This window comes from Delphinus delphis, chromosome 17 (genome assembly GCF_949987515.2).
Source record: "Delphinus delphis chromosome 17, mDelDel1.2, whole genome shotgun sequence".
NCBI classification, from domain to species: Eukaryota; Metazoa; Chordata; class Mammalia; order Artiodactyla; family Delphinidae; genus Delphinus; species Delphinus delphis.
Window position 1 is genome coordinate 77,293,748 of NC_082699.1, and position 21,734 is coordinate 77,315,481.

Below are 21,734 nucleotides of genomic sequence, written 5' to 3' on the forward strand. Positions count from 1 at the left end.
AAGATGGGGACTTCCCTGGCGGTCCAGTGGTTAAGACTCCGCACTTCCAGTGCAGGGCGTCTGGGTTCAATCCCCGGCTGGGGAACTAAAATCCCACCTGCCACACAGCGCGGCCAAAAAAAAAAAAAAAAAGACAAAGATGTCCCTGGCCCTGCCCTCAGGATGGGGGTGCTATAGTGAGAAAGACCAAAAATGCAGACAGTTTCAGCAGCTAGGAGCTGGTACAGCCGAGGGGAACCACAGAGCTGGGGGTACAGAGCCCAAACTCGGAGGTCACCATCCAGCCACTTCTCAGGGTTAGGGAGAGAACCTCAGCACCTCCATCACATGCCCAAACACGGGGGCCACTCAGTACAGCTTCGTCTCCTTCCAGCCTCCATACTCTGTAGCCTCAGAAAAAAACCCAGGTTTCAAGAAAATCTTCTTTAAAATCACATGTTTATGAAAGCCTCAGGCATGTAGGAATTATAAAGAAAAAGAGAAATCTTCTGACATTAAGATTCCAACCACCTTTGTCTTTGGTTTCTGGGTAATTCAGGATGAGTCACTGTTCCTTAAAAAGTAAGACGGAGTTTCCCAAAAATTAGTATTTCCTTTTGAAGAGAGCGGCAGACCGGGGCAAAGACACTCAGCGATGCCCTGGTTTCAGGCACAGTCATCGGGGAGAGAGACAAGGTAGGAAAGGGAACACAGAAGATTCCACAGCGACGACTCTCACATAAAACCAATCCCAGGCCACAATGATAAGCCGAAGCATCTCTTATCATCAAATTATGAAGAAGTAAAACATAACGAAATGCCAATTGTAAACATGGCTTTTTTTAACCCAAATCTCCAACTCTGGACAAAGAAACTGAAATGATTCGAACTTCCCACAGACAGAGTTTGTCTTTAGCTTAACAAACAAGAGACATTTCAGGCAAGAAGCATTTCCGTGGGGAGCAGAACAAATTCCAATAGCTCACCAAATGCTGGACCAGCTCCTAAATCCTGTGCTACAAACACCGGAGGCCTCCAGCGACAGCTGCGGGGAAGAGCGGGAAGGACGCCCTCCAGGTAGAGACGCAGCGGCCGGTCTTCTGAATCCCTTCCTCTCCTGCCCACCTGGCTCTCTCTTGCTCAAGACCTGCGTGCCTCACCCTTGAACCCTCACACCTGTCACCTATCGCACCAGGTGAATCTCGGGCTACCCCTCCAATCTGCCTACCCACCTTCTCCCAACATTCTCCATCACATCAACCTTTTTTCAAAAATCTTTCAGGGACTCTCCAGTATCTTCCAATGAAGTCTGAGTTACTCCCCTGGAGTTTCAGGCCTTCCACAGCTGCCTGAACCTACCATTCTAACCAGGCTGCCCTCCTTCTCCTGAATACCCAACCCCACCGCCTCCATCCCTGCCCACTGCGTTCAGCTCACGCCGCAGCCAGGTGCTGTTCGAGGACCCCGCAGCCAGCAGCCAGCACCTGGCTGTCCCCACCCAGACGGCTCTCCCCTCCCTGAACTCAGGGTCAGGACCACTCAATCTGTCTTCACAACATTCCTTTCATCCCCTCAACTCCATAAATATTTACTAGGATCTTCTCTGAGCCAGGCCCTGTGCTGGGTATTGGGAGTAGAGAGACGTGACGTGAAACTGTGACAGCATTCAGAGGTGTCAAGGGGACACACGGGCCATGAGCGAGCACGAGGGAGGGGCCGTGAGGAAGTGATAAAGAGAGGAAGTGATAAGGTGGGGATCGGCAGGCCACGAAGGATGGACAGACACTGCCAGCGGAGAGCAACAGCGTCGCAGGCCCAAAACACTGTTGCAGAATGGCTGTGAGAGGTGGCAGCGTCCCACAGCTAGAAACCATCCCCACCATCCATCTCCAGGGCTTCATCCCTTTTATTCTCTTGTCATTTACTCGTTGAAGAAACCACGTTGTTTGCAGAGTTAACCGCAGTCTGAAATGGAGTAGCTTCACGGGTTTCTCTGTCGGCAGGATTCCTGTGAGCTGGCAATGAGAGCTGGAGTGTTGATCAGACTCAGGTGTGATGCGGGGCAACACTAACTCACGGGAGGTGTGTGTTCTCCCGTCAGGAAGGACATAATGCCTGCCTGTCTCTTGTTTTGCTGGGTAGATGCTCATGGTCTCAACCCATAATCTATTAGGAACTGCAAAGTGGAGGGTTTCTAATTCTATCGTCCCTTCTCAAGCGTTAGCAGGCATACTTCCATAAAGAGAAGCTGTCCTCACCAGCTCTTAGGTTGTCCAACCGCACATCTACATGGAAGGCAGAATGCTCACTACCTATCATCTTTAAAATAATGAATTGGTTCCCCATCACTCGCCAAAGGTTGGCAATTCTTTCTAACGGCACTAAGCACCCAAGGCTGAAACGCAGGCATCGCCCCTGCTGGTGCTCAGACCGCCAGCGGCAGCCTCTTCACGTTGGGTCCTCCTAACACAGCTTTAGTAAATCCACTCTGACAGCTTCCCTGCCGTAGGTTTCACAGGATGTTCCCAGATCACCTCACTACAGACAGTTCCTGCTCCAGACCTGCAAGTGGCCACTTCTCCAAAAAGCCCTGGTTTCTTTCAACACCATGATGTGGGCGCTAGGAATGCTCACTGCTGCTGGGTTTCCAGGCCTTGGAGTAGATAGATAGACAGATAGATCTTTAAATATCCCATAATTTCTTACTGATATCTTTTATTTAAATTCCAAACTACAAGGTTTTTACTTCATCTCTATCATCTTACATCAGTTATCTCTTCCAAATGAGAACCCTCGTTCAGGACCAGATTCAGATGCTAGAATTAGATTATCACAGAATTGATCATTTACTTAATTCCACATTCACACACAGTTTCAGCATACCAACACTATCTCTGCCACAACAATCACTGAAAACAGTTTAAAATCGCTTTTGCAGAGAGTGGCATCATCATCGTGGCAGAATAAGAGTTTTCTGCCATCTTCTCCCCCAAAGAACGCCAATTTGGACCATCACCCACACACGAGGGGGCCTCGGTGGAGGTCCAGGGGTCCAACAGAGAAGGCCCAGCACACAAAACTCTGAGACTGGACGCACTGAAGAGGGTCAGGGACACCGCCTGACTCTACCCACGTCACCCTCCCCGAAGGCGGCAGCTCAGTGCCCAGAGAGACAGAGTCAGCCCAGGGCTCCTCCCAGGGGGCGGTGCACGTGGGAGCGAGGACCGTACTTCCTCAGCTGTGCGGGACGAGTACCGAGACACCCGATTCTCTCTTGCCCCAGCCAGGATCCTGAGGTCCCAAAAATGTCTTCAGGGTCTTTTTTTAATCCGGGATACGATTAAGGATTGCACATACCATTTGACTGTTAGATCTCTTCCATGTCCTCTAATCCAGAATAGTCCTCCCACCTGTCTTTACAAAATGGAATCATCTACTTTATAGAGTTGTTGGGAAGGTTAAATAGAAATAATGCAAATAAAGTCGCTGGTCCAGACCTGATATGCAGCATCTGACAATGCTCAACAAATATTAATTCTCTTCCATCTGTCTACAGCCCACACTGGATCCAGTGTCCTGCTTTGCATGACAGCTACATTTATTTCTGTAAGGTTTTTAAATGGCATCTGGTTTCAGTAACCATAGTTAATGTGAGTCCCTGCCTAAAAAGCCAATCGGGTCCACAGGGGTCCCCGGCTGGAGGTTCTGAAACTGTCAGACCAAGTGCCACCCGTGGGGCATCTCCCAGTTGCAAGAGGCCACAAATGAGCCTCTGCCACTGAGTGTACAGCTGTCTCCAAATAAGGGCTAAACCACAGGCTCCAGGTTGCTCAGACTGAACTACACGGAGCAATGCATTCATTATCCACCGACCAGACTCTGCAGAAGTCCTTTGTGGGCCTTGGTGTCCAACTTTTTCTTTCCTCTACAGAGCTTGCCCGGGTGTGGACATTAAGATTCTGTGTCTCAATCTCTACGATTTGCTACGTAAATGACCAGCCGGAGTGTCTATTAACCATATCAATAGAGAGGGTGTCTCACTTAGAATACTGTATTTGCCAGACCACTAGATACATTAATGCAAATTTATGTAAAAGTCTATTACTTTAACACACTATAAAAAAGTATATTCTGGGACTTCCCTGGCAGTCCAGGGGTTAGAACTTCGCCTTCCAATGCAGGCGGGTTCGATCCCTGGACCCCTGGTTGGGGAGCTAGGATCTCACATGCCTCGTGGCCAAAGAGCCGAAACATAGAACAAAAGCAATATTGTAACAAATTGAGTAAAGACTTTAAAAAATGGTCCACATCAAAAACAAAAACAAAAACTCTAAAAAAAAAGTATATTCTGATTCTGTTCTACTATAAATGCCGTAAACTATGATACTGTATTACAAAAATAAAAACACATGTATCAGTACAAAAATAAATGAAGAGGGCATCTAATTTTTATTTATTTATTTATTTTATTTTTGGCTGCATTGGGTCTTCGTTGCTGCAGGCAGGCTTTCTCTAGTTGCAGCGAGCGGGGGCTACTTTTCGTTGCGGTGCGTGGGCTTCTCATTGCGGTGGCTCCTCCTGTTGTGGAGCATGGGGTCTAGGTGCGCGGGCTTCCGTAGTTGCGGCTCACAGGCTCTAGAGCGCAGGCTCAGTAGCTGTGGCGCATGGGCTTAGTTGCTCTGCGGCATGTGGGATCTTCCTGAACCACGGCTGGTATCCGTGTCCCTTAATTGGCAGGCAGATTCTTAACCACTGCACCACCAGGGAAGCCCAAGAGGGCATCTAATTAATTATAACCATGCTCTACTGCACACCTGTGCTATATCTAACTGACAGGAACCTAGGCCAGCCTTACATTTACAAACCACTTGGTAAACCTACTTCGAGCTCTCTTTGGTTTTATTTTAAAAGAGAGAAGAAGGTATTTTCAGACTATAAATCCCAAGTTGCAATTTTACTTTCAGCACAGAGGGCAGAGACAACCCTCCAGAGCTCTGTAACTAAAGGCAGAAACATAACAAAGTATGTCCACGTTGCACACATAGACTCAAGGAGCCACCAAAACAAAAGCAGCTTCAGCCTCCACCAGGAGGCCTTCCATCTTCTCCCTCTCAGGAGCAGCCTGCCCCAAACGTCAGCAGCACAAGTAACGATCAGCTTTCCTTCACGTCTCACGTCCAGATGGTCTCAGCTAGGCATCCACTTGCCCAGACATACCCCCGGGATAACAACTCATCAAGCATTCCCTGGACAGGTGTCAGGCACCACTGACTCTGCTCAACTCCCTTCCTGGGAAAAAGAAAAGTCAGAAACTCTGTCTGTAACCCTCTGTCTACTTATAGAAAGATGCAGTCCAGTGGTACAAAGCCATTTAGAGACAGAAAAGAATATCCATTTCATCTGATACTTTTTGAGTTCTGGTATAATGTTAAATCCACGTGATATTTTCCATTTCTAGTGTGTCCAACAGTAAACTTATTTTCCTACCTGCATTAATAATATAAAAGAAAAATTTAATGGTTATTTAAACACTCCAGAGAGTACAGGAGAAGAAATTTCATGGAGCGTGCTATGGACTTAGAGTAGGTGTCCCCCCAGAATCCCTGTGTTGAAGCCCTAACCCCAATGTGACAGCACTAGGAGGTGGGGCCTTTGGGAGGTCATTAGGGTCAGACGAGGTCAGGAGGGAGGAGCCTCCACACCGAGGGGGGAGGGGAAGAGGAGCTCATCCACTCCCCTCCCTCCAGGTACACCGTCTAGGTAATGTGAATACAGGACCTCCTGAGTAAGACAGATGAGGTCCTTCTCCCTGTGAAACTTCTAAGGTAAAGGACGGAGGCAGCAGGACAGGAAAAACCAAACAAGACACTTCCAGGGAACAGGAGCTGTCCATAATGTGGGGGAACCCGACAAGAATGACAGTGGGCAGGGCGTGCTGGCCCAGCCGACGCGGTCCGGGTAGCCTCTCCACCAGGGAGACAACTGAAATGAGATCTGAATAATCAGGTCTGCGTCCACACGTATGTCCATCTAGTCTCTGGAGGTGAATCCCACTGCATCACTGGCCAGAGATCTCCGGGCCTCGGTACCTGCTGCTCCTTGAAAGACCTGTGGAGCACAGGCTTTTTTCTTCTTCTAGGATACTCCCCAGTACAGGCCCAAGTCACACACCAGCTCTGGGAGGCCCTCCCTGCAGGACCCTACTGACAAAGTGAGCTGCATCTCAGTTACACCCGAGTCTCAGGGTGTTCCAATCACATATTTATTTTTCTGGCTGACCCTCTGGGCAACAACAGGCCACAGAGTAGTTACCAGGACAGACTCTGGAGTCAGGCTGCCTGGCTTCACAACCCAGCTTTGCCACTTCCTAGCTGTGTGACCTTGGAAAAACTGCACAACCTCTCTATGCCTTACTGTCCCTATTTGTAAAACAGAGCTATTAATAACACCTATTTCATAGGGCTGCTGTGAGGGTTCAGCAAGTTGATCTATGCACACCTCTTAAATGTTAGCTGCTGTTATTACTACTGCCCAGGGGACAGACCTTGACTCACTCATCTCTGTTTTCCAAGAGCCCGGTCAAGTGCTTGTCTCTAATAAGAGGTGGTTAAATGTCTTGTAATGTCATAAATCTGTGATGGGGGTGGGGGGGGGATATAACTAACACTTGTTGACCCCTTACCATGTTCCAGGTGAAGGGCAAATCCTCACAACAACTGTAGAAATGGGTATTACTGTCATCTTATCAGATTAAGGCACAAAGAAGTCAAAGTCACATAGTTGCTAAGTTCTAGTAACAGAATCCGTTGACCGTCTCCAATAACACCCTTTGACTGAATGTGGCCCCCCAAATTCATATGGTGAAGCCCTAACCTCCACTGTGACTATAATTGAAGACAGGGCCCGTGAGGAGGTAACAAAAGTTAAATGAGGCCACAGGGTGGGGCCTTAGTCTGATAAAACTGGCGTCCTTCTAAGAAGGGGAAGAGACACCAGGCTCGCTCTGCCACGTGAGGACACAGTGAGAAGGCAGCTGTGTGCAAGCCAGGAAAGGGCCCTCACCAGAACCTGGCCATGCTGGCACCTTGATCTCAGACTTCCAGCCTCCACAACTATGAGAAAAGAAGTTTGTAATTGTAGCCATACTGTCTGTGGTATTCTCTTGTGGCAGCCTGAGCTAACTAACACACCCCACGATGACTCCCAATGAAAGTATGAATGCATGCTGTATCATCGGACATAATTAATCTATGGAATCTTACCCCTAATCAGCTAGTCCTAATGTTATAACAAAAATAAATTCTCATTTTTCTCCACACTCCATTTCCTTATAGAAATCATTAGACTTTGAAGGAGAACTTCATAATCACAGCTAATTAGATGTCTAAGGGATCACAGCAGTTATGCTTGAAGAAAAATGCAGTAATTCCTACATTCCACTAATTCAGGATGACCTCCTGGCAAATGAGCACAAAATAGTAAAGAGTGTGAATTAAGAAATCGTTCAACTGAAAAGTACTTTTATCACTTTCCCTGTGCACAGTAACTCACTCATTAAGTACGTGCCCAGGAGAAGTCTCAAGCCGCTAGAGCTAATGAACGACAAGCACGTTACCGAGAGAGCAGCGGGGCTCGAGGCAAGGTGATCGCTACCATGTGACTGGGGACCGCGACGTGCTGATCAAAACTGGGGAGGAACTTACCGTCACTGAGGTCTTGGAGGAGATTCTCTTGGCAAGAGAAATCCAGCTTCACTTTGATGCTGACGGTGAAAGTGGCCACCTTTCCAGGTTGCAAGGGAAACTGGGCAAGGGTTTCTTCTAGTTTCCAGCTCAGGAAGTCACCATATAATTTTTCTACAATGACAGTAATAAAGGTGATAATGAGGATGCAACTGAGGCAGCAGGAGACTTAACTATCCCGGGAGAAAATTCGGATGCACCTTCAGAAGCAAAGAAAGATGCAAACCATTTAAAATGTGATGGATCTGGGCTTCTCTGGTGGTGCGGTGGTTGAGAGTCCGCCTGCCGGTGCAGGGGACACGGGTTCATGCCCCGGTCCAGGAGGATCCTACATGCCACGGAGCGGCTGGGCCCGTGAGCCATGGCCGCTGAGCCTGTGCTCCGCAACGGGAGAGGCCCGCATACCGCAAAAAAAAAAAAGAAAAAAAAAGAAAAAAAAGTGATGGATCAAAGTACCAGAGAATTCCAGAATCACAGCTGTTCCAAGGCCTGTTTCTATGAGCACTGCCCCCATGAAGCAGCTTTCTCTCCCCAACAAGAGCCGTGCACTCTTGTTCTCATGAACAGAGTCAGAGCTCAACCAGTACTTTCTATGTTCTATCGCCTTAAAGAGAAACAGATCCACGTTTAGTGGGAGAGAGACACTCTTCAGGAAACAGGAACACAAAATCAGAAAGGGCCTTTTGGGGGGCAGGGGGGCATCCTTAGCTCTGCGGAGTCAGACGGCCTTGGGTTTGACGCCTTTTTGACTCTGACCACCTAGAGCTGGATGGGGAGTGATGACTCGTCCATGTCAACATTTCTTTGTGTATGAAGTAGGGGTGACAGCTCCTACATCACACGGCTGTTTTACAGATTAAACTAAGTGGTGTCTGTAAAGCACTGTATACACTAAAGCTGAAATGTGCTGAGAGGAGGAAGGAGCCCAGGAAGGAGATGGGGTGGGGGTGGGGGGCACCGGTTGTGTCAACTGGCAGCAGCTGTGGCACCTGTGTGGCTCCCCCTCCTGCCAGACGATCCCTGCTTCATTACAGACCGGGAGGAACGGGTGTTTAAGGCCTAGGATCAAGTCCAATATTACCACTGCCTTGACATGTGGTGAAACCAGGAAGGCCTGGAACAACCTCACTGCAAGTTCTCCTCCTGACTCTGCTCCCGGGGATACGGTCCGCTGACAAACAACCCTCCTATCCTGGGGACCAGACGAAGCTCCCGCTTAGCCCTGAGGGCGGGTTTCAGTTCCCTGCCAGCCAAGCACAGCCCCCTGTGGGAACCAGGGGACACCCCACCTTGTTGACAATACAAAGCCTGCCTCCCTGCAGCCTCTGGTTTCCCTCTGTTCCCTGCATGGCGGGCTGTGATCCCATCCATCCAGCATCGGGCACTACGTGTGTGTCCATCCTCCTGGCCCTGGGGCGGGAATCCCTCCACACCAGCGAGGTGAACGGGAGGCCTTCCCGCTGTACTTCTCAGTCCCCTAATCCGCCTCGCTAATCCCCCCTCCTGCTGTCCCTCAGTCCCAGACAGGGGAGCAACCTGCTGCTGTTCCCGCCTCTGGGTTACCTTACCACCTCCCTTTAAACAAACCGACTCTCTGTGCTCAATCCCCTCCGTCGGAACAAGGCCACGGACACCTAGAGAGAGTAACTTGCCCATGGTCCAAAACTAGGGAAAAGTGCCAGAGTTCTAGATCCAAATGATTCTAGAGCCATGACATTCACTTCCTGCATGAAGGCCCATCAAGGTGGGGTTAGAAAATAAAGTCACCCTCTTGGGACCCAGAAATCAACATTGCAAGAGTCCAGTGGAAGACAGGGAGCTTGATCGAGGTCCATATTGAAGAAGAAAGACCTGTGAGGTTTGCTAACTGCAAGAACACGAGGCCAAACCGTGCTACAAACGCAAAGTAAGTCCATGTCTTCCTGTCCAGGGCGCGCTCCCTCCAGAACCGGCTGAGTCCCACTCAGAACACGTCCAATAGAGCACACTTATCCTCAGGGTATCCTTAAATAGGAACAGATCAGGGGAGGCGTCCTTGAGAGGTGTTTAGAAACCACATCACATTCATTTATTTACTTAGTTATTCATTGAACACCAGACACTTTCCACATGTGAGTGATCTCACTTAATCCTCACAATAACCCAGCGGAGTTGTGGTCATTTATTCCCCTTGGAAACCAAGGAAGTGCACGTCCTTGCTGGAGGTCATCCAGCTGGGAAGTAGAGGACCTGGCATACAATAGGTGCTCAATTAAGTGTCCGGTGCACAGCGGCATCACCAATTCCACTAGTTTACAGGGTGTTCAGATTTTTTAGTAGACTGATATTACTACATTATTTCAGAATGATCTAAACACAGAGGGGCAGCTGGGGAAAGGGTGATGGGACTGCTGAGAGTGCTGGTTCCTGGGAGGTAAGATTTCAGGACAACGTGAACGATTAATCACTGCAGGCCAGGACACTTGGGCACCTGACAGCAAGCACAGATCCAGGGAAAACCTCCGGGAGAGACTGCTAATCAGACCAGACCCGAAGATGAGGAGAGGCCAGGCAGGTTAAAGAGCAGTGGGACCCGTGGGGTTGCCTCTGGACTCGGCGTGCATGTGTCTACACACCCTCCTGTGCATGTGGCGCATTTAATGGACATTACACTCAAAACTCCTCACATACACGCTCTTATCACCCTCCTCCTATAGCATGAATACTGTACGGAACACACAGATTCTAGATGCTTGCTGGCGATGATTTTGAGTATGTGGCAGGAGCCTCGTCTGATTAAGTTTTACAAACTGACCTGACCTCTAGTCCTGATGGATATGTTACTCTCTGGGTATTTTGCCAGCATCCGACTCCACAACGGAAGTTACTGCCTTCCCTCCCAAAGCACTAACGGTACCAAAATCCTCTCGATGACCCAGTAACTCACATTCTATAAGTATGTGTGAACCAGGTTAATACATTCTTTGTCTTTATTTTTCAATCCCACAGACTAACTTGGGATAGAAGGGTATATGACATACCAGGCGACATGAAGCCAGGGCAGAAAACCGTTCGGGCCCTGCTTGCTGGAAGCCCCAGGACTATAGCAGTGCGTGCTAACTTCTTTAAACAGCCTCTCCATCTGCCACAGCAGCTCTGGCCAACCTTTCTATGAAATGGCAATACCGGCCAAGATACTGAGGCCCCGCAAAGCCCCCCCCCCACCACAAAGCTTCTATTGGGCCACTTCTGAAACCCAGGCGCCAAGACCCGGGCTCTCATTCAGTTCTGTTCCCATGGACGGGCAGAAACTAGGTGAGGGCTCTCAGCGCATCTCCTGCTGCACCATCATACGTGGGTCCTGACAGGACTGAAATGCCTTGGGAAGAACAGTCCGGGTTCACCCCTGCCTTTCCTCCTCCCCTTCCCCACGTTCACCCGCTGTGCCCCTACTACCACCCACACGTGCTGCCTCTTCTGCCGGGAGTGCCTGGCCCACCAGCCCCATGCGACGCTGCCACCTCCTCCCAGCTCTCCTCTGCTTCTGTCCTCACCCAAACGTGCAGGCGGGGTGTGGCATGAACGCTGCAGGAGACATTGAAGAAACTGAGTCTTTTTTCCCCAAGACACTTGTACACTTTGACCGTGCTAAGAAGGAAAAAAAACGCTTTTTTACGAGATTTATTTTTTAAGTTTTGCCCTGTATTGCCACAAAGTGTTTGTGTGTGTGAGGTTTTTTTAAGAATTACATAAAAATGCCATAACACAAGCAACTCGAAAAAAGACTAGAAAACTTGGCAGGGAGGGTAACTCTTACTGTTAACTCCTTCATGGGCCTTCAGCGGGCTCCTTAGCGAGCCCCTTGGGTCCTGACAGTCAATCAGCTAACAGGTTCCCCTGGGTAGCCAGGGACAGAGGAGCCAGCAAGCTCCCCACTGTCAGAGCTGCCCACGGCCTCCCAGGCTGCTTCTCACCATCTCACCTCTTCTGCTTTCGTTTGCTGTGGGATGAGCAGGGTTTAATGCCAGAACACCCTTGCTCATCTGGGGATCCTTAAATTTCACCATTCCAGGAAAAAGTTGAGAGCAAAGAGAAAGCTAAGATGGCTTCTGAACAGCTCAAGGAGAGATGAACCCAGGAAACGTGGACCCAGGCACCTGCCTGCCTCAGGCGCAGCGGGAGTTTGTGTATTTCAAGTCGGCCCCGCCCACGCTGAGTGCTGGCTTCCCAGCCCCACAGACACTCCCCCTGTGCAGCTATCACAAAGCAGAAGCAGCAGCTCATTTCCCCACTTAAAGGGAAGGGAACTTAGCAAGTACCCATCACCCACCACGTGCCAGGCACTGTGCTGGGCACCCCAGAGGCACTACCAGTCCTTCTGGAATCACCAGATGAGAGCAGGGCTGGGCCAGGGGTGCCCAGGCTGCAACGCTAACCCACAAGCACTGAGCGGCCTGCTCAGGGCAGCCACGCAGGGGTCACTAACAGCAAGGGGCTGGGAGCCAAACCCATCCGACTCCAAAACCCATCTCTCAAGTCACCGGCTGAAGAGAGGCCGTGCTACCACCTGCCCTGACAGAGGGAACAGCAGAGCAACAGGAAAGGGTCAAGGGCGGCACGCAAGCCGCGTGGAACCGCGCTGGCTGCTCCCGCTACGTGCGCAGGCAAACGGCACAGCTCAAGAAGAGACCTGAAAAATGCCACCCAACCCCCGCCCCCAGCCCCAGAAAAGGCCAGTAGCTAAATAAGGTTCAAAGCCCTGCGTTCAGTAACCCACTGCCTCCAAGCTTAGGGTATACTCAGAAAGGGCGCTAGCTGCACTGCTTATTTCTGTGTTAAGTTCCGTGGCTTAAGAGTGACACATTCAGACAACAGGCAAGTCCACCCATGGGGAACAGCTTATTCACCTTCTGCAGCCAAACCACTAAGGTATTTAGAGGAATTCACAGCGCACGGACTCTCCTCCAGCTGCAGCAGGACAGAAAACCGAATAGCTTCATTGTCGGATTTAATATGTTTTTACGCCTCAAAAGTGGGCCTTTCTGGTTCTTTCCTTCATTACTGTGCTACAAAATGGAAAGTCCAGAGGGGCTTTTCAAAATCCTATATAATAATAAGCTATCAGGAATAACAAGATACACATAAACCAAGAGAGTAGCATATGTCACTAATTTTCCCCCCTGTGGAATTCGGTTTCGGAAATAATAGTCATCATTTTAATGCTAGAGTTTAGTTTCATGCAGTCAAGTCATACTGGTTATGTGACACTGACACTACCAGAGGAGTCATTACTGCTGCTGACCTTCAACATCTGAGGACCTTTCATGTATGCTTCTAATTGCAGAGACTTTGCCACAATGCTGATGAGAGCAGGAAGCAGCAGGGAACGGCACCTCAGTCAAAACACTTATGAGCTGTTCATTATACCCACATGGAGCCGTTGCTTTTTGTCAAAAAATTAAGCGGGAAGTATAAAGAAATTAAGGGATGTGTATATGTATTTATGTACACAGGTATGTGTATATTTGTGTTTGTACACACACTCACGGCTATCTCAGAAGATTTGTTGAAAAGCAAATACAATAAATTCATCTCAATTTGGGCTTAATTATAATAAAATTTATGATTACTTAAGTAAAGGCAGAAGTTTGGCTCTGTGACAACCTAAAAATAGAGACGTGCTCACAAACAGACTGCAATCAGAATCACTCCATGACATGGGCGGGTGATCCCTGTCCTGATGGGGTGGATTGTAAATACTCAGCTCCAGGTCAGGAGCTTGTGATGGGGGAACACACGTGCCCCATAAGTGCCCAGATGGCGGTTCAGACCCCTGAGAGGCCCACAAAGGTCTGTGTGTCTCTGAAGTGTCCCTGATCCCTACCATATACTGCAAATGCAAAAGGATTATTTTTCTTTTTTTTTAACATCTTTATTGGAATATAATTGCTTTACAATGGTGTGTTAATTTCTGCTGTATAACAAAGTGAATCAGCTATACGTATACATATATCCCCATATCTCCTCCCTCTTATGTCTCCCTCCCACCCTCCCTACCCCATTCCTCTAGGTGGTCACAAAGCACCGAGCTGATCTCCCTGTGCTATGCGGCTGCTTCCCACTAGCTATCTATTTTACATTTGGTAGTATATATATGTCCACGCCATTCTCTCACTTCCCCAGCTTCCCCTTCCCCCTCCCCAGGTCCTCAAATCCATTCTCTACATCTGCATCTCTATTCCTGTCCTGCCCCTAGGTTCTTCAGAACCTTTTTTTTTTTTTATTATTCCACATATATGTGTTAGCATACGGTATTTGTTTTTCTTTTTCTGACTTACTTCACTCCGTGAGTCTGTAAGAACAGGGATTAGAACAAGACAGGAAAGCAAGGAAGATGGAGGAGAAAAACACAACAGGGAGACAGCCTCATCCACCAGAGGGCAGACAGCAGAAGCAAGAAGAACTACAATCCTGCAGCCTGTGGAACAAAAACCACATTCACAGAAAGATAGACAAGATGAAAAGGCAGAGGGCTATGTACCAGATGAAGGAACAAGATAAAACCCCAGAAAAACAACCAAACAAAGTGGAGATAGGCAACCTTCCAGAAAAAGAATTCAGAATGATAGTGAAGATGATCCAGGACCTCAGAAAAAGAATGGAGGCAAAGGTCGAGAAGATGCAAGAAATGTTTAACAAAGACCTAGAAGAACTGAAGAACAAACAAACAGAGACGAACAATACAATTACTGAAATTAAAAATACACTAGAAGGAAATCAATAGCAGAATAACTGAGGCAAAAGAACGGATAAGTGACCTGGAAGACAGAATGGTGGAATTCACTGCTATGAATGAAAAGAAATGAAGACAGCTTAAGAGACCTCTGGGACAACATTAAACGTAACAACATTCGCATTATAGGGGTCCCAGAAGGAGAAGAGAGAGAGAAAGGACCCGAGAAAATATTTGAAGAAATTATCGTTGAAAACTTCCCTAACATGGGAAAGGAAATAGCCACCCAAGTCCAGGAAGCACACAGAGTCCCATACAGGATGAACCCAAGGAGAAACACGCTGAGACACACAGTAATCAAACTGGCAAAAATTAAAGACAAAGAAAAATTATTGAAAGCAGAAAGGGAAAAACAACAAATAACATACAAGGGAACTCCCATAAGGTTAACAGCTGATTGATTTCTCAGCAGAAACTCTACAAGCCAGAAGGGAGTGGCATGACATATTTAAAGTGATGAAATGGAAGAACCTACAACCAAGATTACTCTACCCAGCAAGGATCTCATTCAGATTCGATGGAGAAATCAAAAGTTTTACAGACAAGCAAAAGCTAAGAGAATTCAGCACCACCAAACCAGCTCTACGACAAAAGCTAAAGGAACTCTCTAAGTGGGAAACACAAGAGAAGAAAAGGACCTACGAAAACAAACCCAAAACAATTAAGAAAATGGTCATAGGAACATACATATCAGTAATTACCTTAAACGTGAATGGATTAAATGCTCCAACCAAAAGACACAGTTTTGCTGAATGGATACAAAAACAAGAGCCATATATATGCTGTCTACAAGAGACCCACTTCACACCTAGGGACACATACAGACTGGAAGTGAGGGGATGGAAAAAGATATTCCACGCAAATGGAAATCAAAAGAAAGCTGGAGTAGCAATACTCGTATCAGATAAAATAGACTTTAAAATAAAGAATGTTACAAGAGACAAGGAAGGACACTACATAATGATCAAGGGATCAATCCAAGAAGAAGATATAACAATTATAAATATATATGCTCCCAACATGGAGCACCTCAATACATAAGGCAACTGCTAACAGCTATAAAAGAGGAAATCGACAGTAACACAATAATAGTGGGGGACTTTGACACCTCACTTACACCAATGGACAGATCATCCAAAATGAAAATAAATAAGGAAACAGAAGCTTTAAATGACACAATAGACCAGATAGATCTAATTGATATTTATAGGACATTCCATCCAAAAACAGCAGATTACACCTTCTTCTCAAGTGTGCACAGAACATTCTCCAGGATAGATCACATCTTGGGTCACAAATCAAGCCTCAGTAAATTTAAGAAAATTGAAATCATATCAAGCATCTTTTCTGACCACAACGCTATGAGATTAGAAATGAATTACAGGGAAAAAAACGTAAAAAACACAAACACATGGTGGCTAAACAATATGTTACTAAATAACCAAGAGATCACTGAAGAAATCAAAGAGGAAATCAGAAAATACCTAGAGACAAATGACAATGAAAACACGACAGTCCAAAACCTATGGGATGCAGCAAAAGCAGTTCTAAGAGGGAAGTTTATAGCAATACAAGCCTACCTCAAGAAACAAGTTTTAAATAAACAATCTAACCTTACACCTAAAGGAACTAGAGAAAGAAGAATAAAAAAAATCCAAAGTTAGCAGAAGGAAAGAAATCATAAAGATCAGAGAAGAAATAAATGAAATAGAAACAAAGAAAACAATAGCAAAGATCAATAAAACGAAAAGCTGGTTCTTTGACAAGATAAACAAAATTGATAAACCATTAGCCAGACTCATCAAGAGGGAGAGGATTCAAATCAATAAAATTAGAAATGAAAAAGAAGTTAAAACAGACACCGCAGAAATACAAAGCATCCTAAGAGACTACTACAAGCAACTCTATGCCAATAAAATGGACAACCTGGAAGAAATGGACAAATTCTTAGAAAGGTATAACCTTCCAAGACTGAACCAGGATGAAACAGAAAATATGAACAGATGGATCACAAGTAATGAAATTGAAACTGTGATTAAAAATCTTCCAACAGGGTCTTCCCTGGTGGCGCAGTGTTTGAGAGTCCGCCTGCTGATGCAGGGGACATGGGTTCGTGTCCCAGTCCGGGAAGATCCCACATGCCGCGGAGCGGCTGGGCCCATGAGCCACGGCCGCTGAGCCTGCGCGTCCGGAGCCTGTGATCCGCAACGGGAGAGGCCACAGCAGTGAGAGGCCCGCGTACCGCAAAAAAAAAAAAAATCTTCCAACAAACAAAAGTCCAGGACCAGATGGCTTCACAGGTGAACTCTATCAAACATTTAGAGAAGAGCTAACCCCCATCTTTCTCAAACCCTTCCAAAAAACTGCAGAGGAAGGAACAGTCCCAAACTCATTGTATGAGGCCACCATCACCCTGATACCAAAACCAGAAAAAGATGCTACAAAAAAAGAAAATTACAGACCAATATCACTGATGAATATAGACGCAAAAATCCTCAACAAAATACTAGCAAACAGAATCCAACAACACATTAAAAGGATCATACACCATGATCAAGTGGGATTTATCCCAGGGATGCAAGGATTCTTCAATATATGCAAATCAATCAATGTGATATACCATATTAACAAACTGAAGAATAAAAACCATATGATCATCTCAACAGATGCAGAAAAAGCTTTTGACAAAATTCAACACCAATTTATGATAAAAACTCTCCAGAAAGTGGGCATAGAGGGAACCTACCTCAACATAATAAAGGCCATATATGACAAACCCACAGCAAACATCATTTTAAAAAAAAAAAAAAAAACACAACAGGAAACTTTTCTTTATCTGAAGAAAAGGGGGTCAATCAGAGGGGAGTGAGGGCATGACCAGAGACCTGCAAGGGCCCCTGACAGGTGGCAGGAAGAGGAGGGGAAGACGTGGGGCTCACAGGCAGGCCTCCCATGCGGCCAAGGCCCTGTGCACGCAGACCACCTGCAGGCAGAACACACCGAGCGCAGTCAGCACCCTCGGAGCAGGCAAGACGTGGGCACTTCATGCTCAGGGTCGTCCTTAGCGCTCCTGTGTCCTGCATTAACGCGCCAGCCGCGCAACAACCTGTGTGGTGGGAACTCTCGCCGGGTTCACTCAGCACCTCCTCTGTGACAAGCAGTGTTCTTAGTTCCCGGGCCCCAGCGCTGCAGCAGTGAGGTAAACAGACCACCCCTACCCCAGAAAGGCCTCTTACAGGTGTCGTTTTTACCTAATGAGAAAAAACTACCTGAAATACCACTCAGCTGGCACGTGGTGAGTGCTAGAAAGTAAAAGTTATTATTACTGCTGAGACATAAAATAACCCCAACAGCGCTACAAAGAAAATAACACGGACCCCGGAGGAGGCAGCGTTTAATTCCCTGTGGAAGAGCTTCACAAGGAGCTCACTCGTGTTCCCGGTTTAAGACATTTTCCCGTCTTCACATTCATAGTACATCATTTATTGATACTGACAGCTTTTTGGTACTGTAGAATATAAGTGACAGGAATTATTCCCTTTGTATATTTTGGAAGCAGATGGTTTATTTTCATTACTTTAATTCCACATGTAAATGTATGGCAGCTCGGGATGAGAATTAAAAAAGAATGACAGCTTTAATTTTTCACTTGCAAACGTGTTGTTTTGAATGGCCAGCCCGTGCTATACATGATGGAACCAGCTGTGATCCCAGATACGTCATTTAACCTCTTCGGCCTTCACCTTCCCTATCCATAGAGTGAGGGTAATAATACTTGACCCCCTGCCCTCGAAGAGGCTAAACTGAGAGCTGGGCGAGAAGGTGACTGCTGACAGTGTTGGAAGGACCCAGCCCCGGAGGCTTCTCCAGGGATTCTGCCTGGTTCCCATGAGCGTTTCCAACCTCCCACATCGCTGCCAGTAAACGATGAGCGAGGGCTGACCAGGTAAATACGGAGAGTGGCCACCTCTCAGGTTGGGCATGGATTGGCTGGAAAGGGCCATGAGAGGATTTTCTGAGGTGATGAGAATGGTCTGTGATATATCTTGATAAGAGTTTGGGTGAGACACACGTACTTGTCAAAACTTATCAAATGGTAACTTAAGGTTTGTGTATTTCACCCCATATACATTTTACCAAAGAAAAGTAAACAAACTTGAAGTCTAATTAATGATATGCACGCTAAAGTATTAATGGGTAAAATGCACAGAAATCTGCAACTTACTTTGAACGACGCAAAAAAAACAAGATGGATCAATGGATGGATAGGAGGCTGGATAGCCAAACAGTATAGAACCTAGACGGTGGGTTTGCAGTGTTCGTAAAATTCTCTCCGCTTTTCTGTATGTTTGAATATTTTTATAATGAAAGGTTCGAGAGGGAGGGAATGGCTGATACAAAGAATAAGTTCCGTAAGAGTTCAAAAGCGTAAGAACACCAAAGGTAGGGGAACGCACTTGCTGCCTTTGAGAGACTCACACCTGGTTGGAGGGAGACCAGACCACAAGCAATGACAACTCGGAATGAAAGGGGCTCCTCAGAAGTCACCCGGGCCTCTGAGACGACAAAGGGGGGCCCCAGTCACCCAGTCTAGGAAGGCTTCCCAGAGTGACCATGAAGCAGAAACCCCAGGATACGTTAACTGCAGAAGAGGAGGCAAAGGCAGGAACAGAAGTTAGCAAGTCGGCTCCTAGTGAGAGGAGATGGTTTATCCTCAAGTTTAGAGAGACAGCACGAACGTCCAGGAAACTGAAACTAGCTCCTAACGGTCAACGTGATGAGAGTTTAAGGGGAGAGGTGGCTGAGGCTGAAGCTTGGGGCAGAGGCCCGGGATACGGGGCCTGGGGCGCAGGGACAGCAGGGGTTTCCAAAGGAGAACCCTGAGGAGCTGTGCTTCGGAAAGAAGCAGCAACTTTGTAATGAATAATGGACACGTGGTTACCATTTGGGTTTATTTGAGAAAAGGAAGAGATATTTTCCAGTTGCTAAGCTGTGAAGGCAAGGTAAATCACAGGAGATGTGAAAAATTTTACCATTATGTACTCTGCAATTTTCTGTCATTCAATGTTCGCTTGTTCAAACATCAACCAACCCCTTTAACCACTTAATTGACTTCAGAATACCAGATGAAGGTATTTCATGTCAGGGAGGCATTTTCTACCTAATCCATATGTGTTTGCTCCTGAAAACAGGAGAGAAAGGGAAGAAAGGATGTGATTAAGGTAGGATCATCAAAATTCCCCAAAGACTCAGAGACACAAACGCAATGACCATAAAAGAAAAGAATGATTAGGTGAACCATACTAAAATGAAGAACTTGTGTTTATCCAAGGACATGGCTGAGAGAGTGTAAAGGCAGCGGGTAGAGTAGGAGGGGATATTCACACCACACAGTTCCAGCAAAGAACTTACACTCAGGATCAAAGACACCCTGCAAGTCAGGAGAGAGGGGCAGACAGACAGCGAGAGAGACAGACACACAGACAGAGAGAAACAGAGACAGAGAGAAGGCAGAACACCCACCGGGAAAAAAGGACAAAGCGCTGGTACGACAAAGGACCTGAGTATCCAAAACCACGTGAAAGGTGTTCAGCTTCGCTGGTCATCAGGGAAATACAAATTAAACCCTGGTGTTAGAGCATTACACCCCACCTCCCTACCGTGGATAAAATGACTACGATGCCACAGGGCAGAGGGGACTTGGGGCAGCCGTCACTCTCACACGATGACTGTGTAAATGGACTTTGGAAAAGTAGTTCTGAAGCCGAATGCCTGTGGCCCCATGGCCCAGCATCCGATCCTGGAGACCCTCACGGAGATGGCAGCCTCGGCCCACCAGTGCCAGGAGCCCCGGGACAGCAGCGTCCTCAGCAGCGCCCAGGTGCGCCCAAGCTCCCACTGGATGCCGGGCTCACCTCGCTCCTATGTCAAAGGCATGTAAACACCCTGAAATCCCACCAGCTTGCTCTCCCTGTTTTGTCTTTGTCTTTGGTCTCCCCAGACAGTATAATTTCTCTACCTTTATTAAATGACCCGATTTTACTTCCACTTACTATTCTCGATGCCCTCCCCGCAACACACACACACACAATATATCCCCCCTTTGATCAGTACCATTCACTAACCACGAGCAGACCAGGTCCTCTGCCGCAAGCTGCCTCACTTAATTCTTAGAACAACTTTTCATGGTAAGGACCACCTCCCCTGCTTACCCAGGAGGAAGCTGAGGCATGTGAAGGACAAAGAGCAAGTAACCAGTGAAGCCAAAGTTTAACACAGGTCTTATGACACCCAAGCTACGTGTGCCTTAGAACTAGGAAACAGAATCTGTCTTTAAGAGGGCGTGCACAGGCTCTAAGTGTTGAACCCACAGAAAACACTGGGCTGGCTGGATGGATCCTAGATGGTAATGCTTCTGAACCTGCAAATGCTTCTCTTCATTCATTCATTCCAGGATACGCTTCCCGAGATCTGATCGTTGTTAAGAGCACAGGGGATACGAAGGTGCATCCTGTGCTCCATTCTCTTCCTTTGCGTGCTCTTCACGCGTGATTAGGACAAAAATTTCACAGTGGTGTCAAATTAAAAGTGCAAGAGGGCTTCCCTGGTGGCACAGTGGTTGAGAGTCCGCCTGCCAATGCAGGGGACGTGGGTTCGTGCCCTGGTCCGGGAAGATCCCACATGCCGCGGAGCGGCTGGGCCCGTGAGCCTGCGCGTCCGGAGCCTGTGCTCCGCAACGGGAGAGGCCACAACAGTGAGAGGCCCGCGTACCAAAAAAAAAAAAAAAACTGGAAGAAATTTTTAGGCTTTCTGAACGCTGTTATCTAATGTGTCTCTTCTGCAAATAAAAAAGATAAACATTTCTGGGTCAAACCTACTTAAATTCCCTACCTTTGGTGGTGAGAATTTTTGAGGTGACTTCCAGTTTCTCCAGTGGTTCCATCCCAATATTTTCCAGTTTCACAACAAGGTGCTGAGTTTCTCCGTTGTAAAGCTGGACTGACACGTTAGTGGATATTTCATCACCAGAGGAAGGTTGCAGTGAATGTGCAGACCTAAAATAATAGTAATAATTATAATAAATTTTAGAAACACAGAAAAAAACAAAGGAAACCAATGGCATTTTAGAATTATTCACATCACCACACTTAAACATTTCAGAAACAGGGACTAGGGAGCCTTGGCTTTAACATGGAATCAGCACCCAGCGTCCAGGAACTCAAGGGCAAATTGCCACGTGA

The 21,734-nt window shown here is 47.1% G+C and overlaps 1 protein-coding gene across 2 annotated transcripts in view; it reads right to left on the bottom strand.

Moving 5' to 3' along the window:
* Positions 1-21,734, bottom strand: part of TRAPPC9 (trafficking protein particle complex subunit 9) — a 507,030-nt gene that overhangs the window by 352,280 nt on the left and 133,016 nt on the right. For both annotated transcript variants that reach the window (XM_069539993.1, XM_059995234.1), the window contains 2 exons: positions 21,385-21,548; positions 7,683-7,835 (listed from right to left, as the gene is read on the bottom strand). In XM_069539993.1, coding sequence (XP_069396094.1) covers positions 7,683-7,835; positions 21,385-21,548 — 317 coding nt within the window. The remainder of the gene's footprint in view (positions 1-7,682; positions 7,836-21,384; positions 21,549-21,734) is intronic.